Genomic DNA, 9,969 nt, shown 5'->3' on the forward strand with positions numbered 1-9,969 from the left:
GGACTAAACCACTTCTGTACTGTACTGTACTTCTGTAAGGGGTGATAAGGGACTTAGAGAGCTTCCACTCTTATTTCTTAACAAAGTTCATTCTATCAACTGATTTATTCAGCTCATGTATGGCACTAATTACTTGGAAATTTAAAAATAAAAAAGTCTAAAAATCTAACGTTCCAATTCCACGCTTTCTGAGGGCCATTGGGGCCCTGGATAACCCCCCCAAATATGATGCCCCTGGTTACAATTGGTAATAAATGGCAATAAGAGCTGAACACTAAGGAACAACTGAGTCAGAGAGTGAGTTTTAAACATTGTTAATTATTGTCTAAAACATGTGCATGCTTGATGAGGCAGCAGCCATGATAAGTAGCAGATGATTTCTTCATTCCTCTCTCACATGATCTGTTTTTTTTTTTTTTCCAGTATCAGCAAAATCTCAGAGCAGGAATTCTGAGAATCATGACACCATAAAAATAAACACAGAGAAAAAATACCATTAATATTTTCCCCATATGCTCATGCAGTAGTCTGTGAAAGGTAATACACAGCAGGCGGTTTCATCAGAGCCGAGCTGCGCGAGAGTCGGTGCTGTTACAGGATTGCTCAATGGTTGTGTCACCAGGAGGCTGGACTGGTCGGGCGGAGTGTTTGAGCTCTGAGCTCAACATCACCGGAGCTCACTCACTCTCTGCCTCTCTGTGAGTGTGAGGCGGTCTCTCTTTCCCTCTGTCTGTCTCCCTTTCTCTCTCTCTCTCTCTCTCAGTCTTGACTCTTAGGGATCGGGATTTTCTCACCAAAAGTACACAGACCTCAGAGCCACGAGCATCCACAAAGGATTGGATTACCGCTGAATCTGAAGTTTGATTTCTCCACTGTAACGATACCCACGCGGAGAAATGGAGCGCACAGTTTGTAGCTTATTTTAAAAGGAAAGGACACATCCTAAAGCAGTCTCGTTTTTGCTCTCATGGTGAATCTGTCTATCAGGATGAACTTGCAATGGAGCAGCCCGGCGCCCTGCATCCGTACCGGGAGAGTCGGGCACAAGCGGCTGGACTCAGACGATCAGCCGCCGGCCAAATGCGCCAGGCTGAGCGCCGAGGCTGGGGACACGCAGGGACTCCTCGGCACCTCTCCCGGCTCCCCGGTGAGCCCCGTCTCAAACCCAGTCCCGACCACCCACCAGGGGCCATCCCGGATAGGACCGTTTCTGCTTCTACCTCTGGCGGACCGGGAGAGCGTGCACAGCGCGTTGAACACCGACACAGGCGATGAGCTGCTGTGCAAGGTATGCGCAATCCTCCGTCATTGTGCAATTTTCTTTGAATGAATGGTGTTTCAAGACGTTGCTCAATAGACCGTCTGACATGTCATCAGTATTTAGCAGACTTTTTGTCATTCTCACGCGAAATGTGTCACACTTTGCGTAACAACACCGTTGCTTCATTAAATCCAGACTCATGATTATTTAAAATCTGTTCACAAACGCACAACCTCGCAGCCTGTGCTGTTTAGAAACCCAACTATTGAAATCCACCTCTCCTTGGCACTGTGGCTTCACACTGACTGTCAACTGGCCTCATTTGCATACACGTCACCGCAATACGCCACGCCGTGACACACAAAATGCAAACATGTGAGGCAAAATACTCATGATAAGGATCTGCTTTTGATAAGGACAGGGCCCCCCCGCTGCTCTAGATCCATGTGTTTATTTTGCATGATAGACCTGCGGGCGTTTTCGGCTTTGTTGATTAATAAAGTTAATCGCTTCATGCCTTGCTGATTCATTTGTCATGCTCTTGCAAAAGCGGCATATTGAGCTGGAATCAAAGCATATCCTTCTCCTTTTTTTTAACTCGCTGCCAACATTTTGCATGCTTGTTTCCTCAGATGATCATTAAGAACATACTGACCCATTGCCTCCTCCCCCTCACACACGCACACGCACACACACACACACACACACACACACACACACACACACAGACACACACACACACACACACACACACACACACACACCCTCCCTCACTTTGCTATCTGCCTAATTTCCATCCTCTTCTTCTTCTCTCTCCTCTCTCTCAGGGCTTTGATATGGGGGTGTACCAGGAAAAGATCAGAGCCTACGGGATCCTACCGGCCCACAAGAATGTGGCTGGCATCAGGGACATCATCCTTGGCGAACGCAAGGCCTACGTGTTCCTGGACAAGGACTTTGGGGACATGCACACCCTGGTAAAGAGCTGTCGGAGGCTGGATGAGGAGCACGCCTGCAGGCTCTTTCGTCAGGTGGCTCAGGCTGTGGCACACTGCCACCAGGCTGGCATCGTGCTTGGTGACCTCAAACTGCGAAAGTTTGTCTTCGCTGATGAGAAAAGGTGAGAACATCCCTTGCGGTACTTTTAAGTAAACAAGTAGGGATGCATGATAAAAGCATATCATCAGTATCAGCCAATATTGGCCTTAACATAAAACATATTGGAATTGGCCAAATGCTCAATATTGGCCAAAAATCCAATATTGTGCATCCCTAGAAACAAGAATCAAAAATCTTATTCAGCTAGGCCAATTACACAATATGATCATGATACTTAAGTCACAATATGATATTATTGTTTTTTTAAACATAGAGATATGCAATATGAGTATGGGTATTGCAATAGCATATATTGACATTTATTACCTTTTTTCAACTGCAAATTATGTCCCTAAACTGCCAACACCTGTTTTATCTCATAAGATAAAATTTTCAGTCTGTTCATCTCATTTCAATCATTTTTATTGCAGTAAAATGCATCTAGTGGACTGAAAAAGCAACTGATTTCATCATTCTAGAATACCAAAAAATTAATTTGTATTTACAATATTCTTAATTTACATGATTGAAAAAAATCTATACTTGACATCACTGTATCAATATGATATTGTCAAAAATATCGCAATACTTTGCTGTATCGATCCCACCCTCCACCTCTACTGCCCAGCATCCCGTTCAGTTAAACCAACTCTCAGTTTTGTCCAGCTCTAATAGTATCAGTTAACTTTCTTTGGATGCTTTCAGACTTGAAAACATGCAGTGTAGTGGGCAAGGCACCGAGCAAACGCGGCAGCAGCTGATACACACAGGCCATGTGTGCAGATATCGATGTGGGCACAGATCGAGTAGGAGGTTCTGTACTTGTGGAGGCAGACTGCATCGCTTCCCAGATTTTCGCCCTCTCTGTCTGTCTCCCTTTCTCACTCTCGTTGTGTCTCTTTGTACACGTGTGTTTGTGTGTGTGTGTGTGTTTGTTTTGTGTGCGTGTCTGAATGTAGTGGGTGGAAGCTTGGCAGAGCTGCTAGACGAGGCTGGTGAATGAGACAATCATCCCCTTCTGCAGTCTATATATTTATTCCTCATTATTTATTAATAAATTACATCAGAGCAATGCTGCAGAAGAAGTGATGCTTCCAACAAGGATTCATTCACTTTCATCCATGCATGAAGGAGCGCTTTACCTTGCTTTGCTGTGCTCCCCCACACACACACGCCTTAATGTCTGCATCTCTACACTACTCAGGAAGAAACATAAAACCCCTGCTTACAAAACTATTTGTCGCCTTTTTGCCCTTGCGTCACTCTCTTTTCTCTTTCCTGTAAGCGCCCGCTGTGTTGCACCCCCCCCCCCCCCCCCCCCCCCCCCAACCCCCCTCCCCCTCTTCTGTCTCTGGCTTTCCAAAGGCCCTTTCTCATGGAGACTTTTCAACAGTAACATTCTCCAGCTATGACCTCTAGGTTTGTGGGGTCATGCTGGATGAATGAGAGCAGACAGCCAGTAAGAGAAGTTGAAGTTAGTTGTGTCCCTCTGATAGCTATACGGCTGCAGAGCGATGAGTCACAGTGTATATGAGCAGAGGGGAAGAGGAGAAGGGGGGGGGGTTGGCTGCATAGCTCATTTTCTTTCTTTGTGTCTGTGTCTGTGTGTGTCCACACATGCATGTTTGTATGAGAGCTGATTACACATTCAGAGAACGCTTTGCCCTTTTTTTTAAGCTTGTGATTCCGTATTTTGTTAGCTGGGTGACAGCATTGCAACACTGATGCTGGTAGACCCACTTAACCCTGGAGTTGTGGGATGACATCTTCTTTTTTAACTTCTCTTTACACTTTGGCTGGCAACATATTGCAGTGCCACCACAAGTTACTGTAAAAACAAAGCTGCAGATTTTGCTGATAGCGTGGAATTTGGCTTTTGTGCACCCTGAGACTGCCGCCTCTATCGACACACATCAAACATAAAGTCTCCTTGAAAATGTTGTGACCTCATTTATCGCGTCATACGGTCTTCCAAAATTCACAATCAGGCATCTTTCAAACCCGCTGTGATGCAATTCCCGGCCAACAATGCAGCACTCCAGCCAGCGTCGGAGAAAGTCACAACAACTTGACAAATGTTTTCACACACACACACACACACACACACACACACACACACACACACACACACACACACACACACACACACACAGAGTGCAGTTGGAAAAGCCAGTTTAGGGAAGGTGACTAGCACTGTGAAGCATGCAGAGCTTCACTGCTGGGCCAGCCTTCCCGTGCGTCACTGATGTGGCAACAGCCATTTGAGGGTAATTATGGGATGGCTGGCGCCGCGAGTGTGGGACCCAGGTGCAGATAGCCGTGGCTTGAAAGCGAGAGAGAGAGAGAGGGAGGAGGAGAGAAGATATGTACTCTCAACAGAAGAATGAGTCACTCTCTCCACCCCTCTAACTCTCTCTGTTCTGTTTCCTTTTCTGTCTCCATCTCTCGTTCTCCTCATCTGACTTATCTCCTCCGCTATCTTAAATATCAGTTGCCTTCTATCTTGGTCCTTCTGGCTGTCACTCTTTTTTTTTATCCCCTCCCTGGCTGTCTATTTCTCTCTCAGGCCGCTGCATCTGACAACCGGAGTGTCTCGCACAGTCGACCCTTTGAATGTGAGATAAAGCTGCACACTTCTTGTGTGTGTTTGACTCGATAAAACCTCAATCACCGTGTTAGTCTCTGGAGCAAATCTCAAGAGGCGCAAATTAAAATTTGAATCAAAAACACAGCCACGTCTGTCGCTGCAGAAAATGAATCACTCATTTCCCATTCCCATCAATCATTTTGTGAGAACATTTCAGCGATAAATGTCTCATGATTCTACAAATACAACTCTCACGATCTCAGTTGGTAATGGACTAAATGTATGTCCCGTCATTAACATGGCTAAATATAGCATTGTGAGAGTGAGTCGGGGAGGAGGAGGTGCCGCACTTGTATATTTATATGTGTGTTTATGTGAGCGTGTGTGCCAGGAAGTCATTGGAAATTTTCTTAGGCAGCTCTGCTTCTCAAACGGGACTCTCGCTGTTGTGCACTTAGGTCATAGTGAGTTTACTAGTTTGTGTGTGTGTGTGTGTTGTGTGTGTGTGTGTGTGTGTGTGTGTGTGTGTGTGTGTGTGTGTGTCCATCTCTCTGTCTGCAGTGTAGCTTAAGGATACTTGTTTTTCCATCACGCAATCAGTGACTTACATTTAACAGATCCTTGAAATGTTTGACAGTATTAAACAAAGCCACTGTTAGAAATACACTAACACACACAAATACACACAAAGCACACACTCATTGGTGTGCCAGATCAAGGGACAACTTGTGCTTTAAATATTAGGGTCCATGGGAACTCTGAGGACATTATTTCCAACAACAACATGACATTCTGCAAAAATATTCTGCTTGTGAAATGCAGATTTGGAAAATGAAGTTCTCAGGTTTAACCACAATAAGATAACAGATGATGTCATTGCCATGTTACAGCGCAACTAAAGCTCTCACCAGTACCCGCTGTTTTAGCAGGAAGGGGATTCTCAAATGATTTGAGAAATAGCTGCTGGGAGTAAACATGCAGTTAACAGAATGTACTTAACTAGGCTTGGGCGATATCAAAGTATTATGGTATACTGGGGTATTTAGAAATCCCGAATGTATAATTTTCTATTAAACTGATAGAGAGATGCTGTACTGAGGCAATGTACTGTAGTGCACAGCACATGCCACCAGAGGCCAGTCTCTACTCAGCTGAGCTGAGAAACATGGCAACCGCGAGTGGTGGGGATAACGTTGAAGGAGTAGTAAAAAAGTCACAAATTACTATCTTGAGATGACTTTTTCCAGCTACTGAAGTAGTTTTTGCGACAAGATTTTGTTCAACATATCTCTATTCAGCCCACTGATGTGTCGATAACCGACATATTAACTATGATTTCTATCACCAGCAGCTCAGCTTTTACTTTCTTTGTTGTTGTTTTCACACATATATCGTCATATTCCGTTTAAATGTCAGGAAGGTATGAAAAATAGATTATGTCCAAGCCTGTACTAAACAAAACATTTTTCATTTTTTGTAAAAGCTCAGTTGAAATGTCCTGACCTTATTTTGATCTTTTCTCCACAGGACGCAGGTGAGACTAGAAAGCCTCGAGGACTGTCGAGTCCTAGAAGACCCAAACGACGACTCAATGTCAGACACCCACGGCTGCCCTGCCTACGTCAGCCCTGAGATCCTAAGTGGCTCCGCGCCTTACTCCGGCAAGATGGCCGACATGTGGAGCCTGGGGGTCATGCTGTACACCATGCTAGTTGGTCGCTACCCCTTCCACGACCCAGACCCGGCCACGCTGTTTTCCAAAATCCGCCGAGGCCAGTGCTGCTTGCCAGAGGGCTTGTCACCCAGGGCCAAGTGTCTGCTCCAGAGCCTGCTGAGGAAAGAACCCTGGGAGAGACTCACAGCGAATGAGCTGCTCGCTCACCCGTGGTTCCACCAGCCGCCATCGTCGCAGGAAGTGGCACTGGGTGAACAGGAAGTGAGCTCGGCAGAACAGATGGTGCCGTCCTTTGACGTGGAAGAGGACGATGATCTGTTCTGCTGACGGACTCGATTCAGCTGAGTCTGGCTGAGGGACCAAAACAGAAGTCGCTACGAGGGATCCATTGTTGTTTTTTACATTGGCACTTTTTAGAAACCCATTTGTGTACTGTGGAGTGTACATACACCCTCAAGCTTTCTACAAAAAACGTACTGTACTGTATTTTGTTGTCGTATATTTGTTACTTGCTAAGGGCATTGCTCACAATGATCATTCATTGTGTTTCTATATGTATGTTTTTGAAATTATTTGGTGCTAAAAGAAATAAGGACTCAGATTTTGCCAGATTATGCTCACAAAATAATCTCTGCAGGCTACTATGAGAGTATCACAAAATTAACCCACGGCAGTAGTCACTGATACTTGCTCTCAGCCTGGACTTGCAAGGCTTCACAAAGCACGAGACACATCCTGAACAGGAGGCGAGGAGACGTGATGTTGTTCCTCTCACTCTGACCGGGCTGGAGGCTCCGGCGGCTGACTCACCGACCGGCTTCGAGGAAGGCCTAGCACAAGCTTGACGTCTCGCAGCAGGCGGTGTCACAGAGTGAGAAAGATGCTTAGCCGAGGACTGATGTGTCACACTCAGCGGGGACGCTAAGGAGGTGTCTCGCTGCCAATCTGGCAACGTCTCAGCGAATGGAGAGCATTTACAAATCTCACACCATGCACAGAAGGTTGAGAAAGGCAGGGTGTTACTGGTGCAAGACTCGCAGAAAAGTGGAGAGTTTGTCACGCACACACCCGACAATGAGCAGTGGCACTGGGCTAACGAGACTTTGTAAATGGCTGACGGAAAAAGGTACATCTCAGTAATTTTCTCAATTTTAATAGTTAAAACAAAAGCTTTTGCCATTTTCAGAAACATGCACCCCTGATATATCAAATCAAGGTTGTATCAGAATAGGAAGTGTCTATTAACAAAGTCTGACCTTGCAAATTTGACTGTGATCAAACTGTTTTGAGATGCCGTGCAATTAGCCACAGCTAAACCTAACACTAGTGGTTTAAAATAAAATGCTGTAAGGAACTCTGGTTTTAAAGAATCAGTCACATGCCTTTGCAGCAACAGAGACGGTCAGATAAATCTTATGCCTGAGGGCATGCTACAGTGGGATTCCAGTAGAAAAAAAGTTTTTTTTTTTAAAAAAACAGAATTTAAATGGTCCTTCCTACTGACGCAATACAAGTTATCTCTCAATCCAACAATGTTTTGTTTTTTGGTTTTTTTTTTTTAAATGTGTCATATATTGAGTTAAGGAACCAACACATTACAGAAAAATGAAGACTGTCTGAGCTGAACCTGTTTTGTTGATTTCAATTGGAACATTATGTCAAGCTGTGTTGCTTTAACAAAGCCGAGCTGTGCTGAGTGTTGTGCCCGTATCACTGTGTTTCATAAACTGAACGGCTCTGAATCAGTCGCAGTCAGGCGATATTTGATGTTGGTTGTCTGATGATGACTCAACACTTGAGCGTGTCTGTAGAGAATGGTCCTGACCTTGGCTGGAAGAATCTGTTCTGACTGTTTCACCTCTCTAATGCTTTTTTTTTTTTGGCCGTTGAAAGCTGTGGATCCATGGAGACTACTCATCATAGTTAGCGACATGATGTACCACGTTCTAAAAGATGTTTCATCTCAGATTGTGACAGCACATGCTGCGCTTCAGTGACGTTTATCCTAACAGGCTACTGTAGATCTGCAGCCAGCTTGTTCATTCTGGCACAAATTATTCTGACGACGGTACTAAATCTGGCATATCTGAGAAGTGCTGTGCATTAAATTTTTGGGTCACGCGGCAGGCTAATAAAACGTCTGTTGCGTTTTTTTTAATTATTTTCTCTCATCTGCTCAAGATACCAGATGGGAACAGACTTGTGACAATCTGAATTGTTCCTCATAGAAGAGTAATTTATGATTTTTTGTTCCTGGTTCATACATGTAGAGTGAGTCACACATTCATGTGACATATAGAGTAAACTGACACGGGTGCACCAACTTCATATTGCACTGTGAATTATGTATTTGTGACACAACCTAGAGGCTATTACTGGTCCAGACAGGTTACACACGAGATATATTCATTGTACAAAAGATGTAAATATGTATATTTGAAATATGTGTGGAGATGTTGAATAAAGATCACATTTTTTCATATTCACATGGCTTGTTTCATTAACTGCTTGTCTTTTATACATACCTATGCAAACACCAGTACATTAAACAGCTCCACTGCATACCTCAAACTTTTTCTTGCTCGCTGTTCTTCATCACTGTGAGAAAAGACAATACACTTACTCATTTTCCTCACCACCTTCAATTTCTTCCTCAAAAGGGAGAAAAAACTCTCCTTCTCTCTCCATCTCTGCCTCTAACCGCTTACTCTTCCCTGACCTTTGCGTAATGTAACATTTAACTCCTCAAACACACAAATGTCAATAGTGGGTCAGTGTCTTTTCCTAGAACACGCAAGGGGGGAGCACATACGCCACTCGCTGTGGCGTATGTGCTTTTTCCCTCATCTTCGGCAGTAACCGGTGGAACTCATCAAATACTGATTTAAACTCAAATACATATATTCGTTTTTATCTAATCCACTTCTGCTCATGAGTCATTGTTTGACCTATAAGAGCTTGGCATGTCTCCACTGTCTGTGTGTTATGACTACCCAAGGCACGGCCGGCTGAGGCTTGCGTAAGCGTTGTGAGTGTGCATGTGTTCATGCGCATACCTGCCTGCATTTGTGTGTGTGTGTGTGCGAGCGCAAGAGTCAGATTAGGTATCAACAGGGTAGCTGGTGTGTCTCAGCTATGCTGGGAAGCTGCCAAACCAGAGATTGCCTAACACGTCAGAGCCAGGCTCCTCCGGGGATGACAACAGGGTCCCAAAAAAGTAGGTTAGTAGTAGGTCAAGTAATGACAATCTGGAGAAAAGTGTGTGTGGGAAAAGGTGTGTTTGATAAAGGAGGTGGTTGTGACAAGGTGTGTGAAGAAATAGTATTTTTGTGTACACGTGGTGGTCAT

General features: G+C 44.6%; 1 protein-coding gene across 1 annotated transcript; it reads left to right on the forward strand.

Moving 5' to 3' along the window:
- The first annotated feature begins 639 nt into the window (after positions 1 to 639).
- On the forward strand, positions 640 to 9,107 carry trib1 (tribbles pseudokinase 1). Its single transcript, XM_042506115.1, has 3 exons — positions 640 to 1,288; positions 2,089 to 2,381; positions 6,474 to 9,107. Exons 1-3 carry the CDS (start codon positions 968 to 970, stop codon positions 6,946 to 6,948), a joined length of 1,089 nt encoding a protein of 362 aa, XP_042362049.1. The 5' UTR covers positions 640 to 967; the 3' UTR covers positions 6,949 to 9,107.
- Positions 9,108 to 9,969: the final 862 nt, after the last annotated feature.

Source organism: Plectropomus leopardus, chromosome 18 (assembly GCF_008729295.1).
Source record: "Plectropomus leopardus isolate mb chromosome 18, YSFRI_Pleo_2.0, whole genome shotgun sequence".
Lineage (NCBI taxonomy): Eukaryota > Metazoa > Chordata > Actinopteri > Perciformes > Serranidae > Plectropomus > Plectropomus leopardus.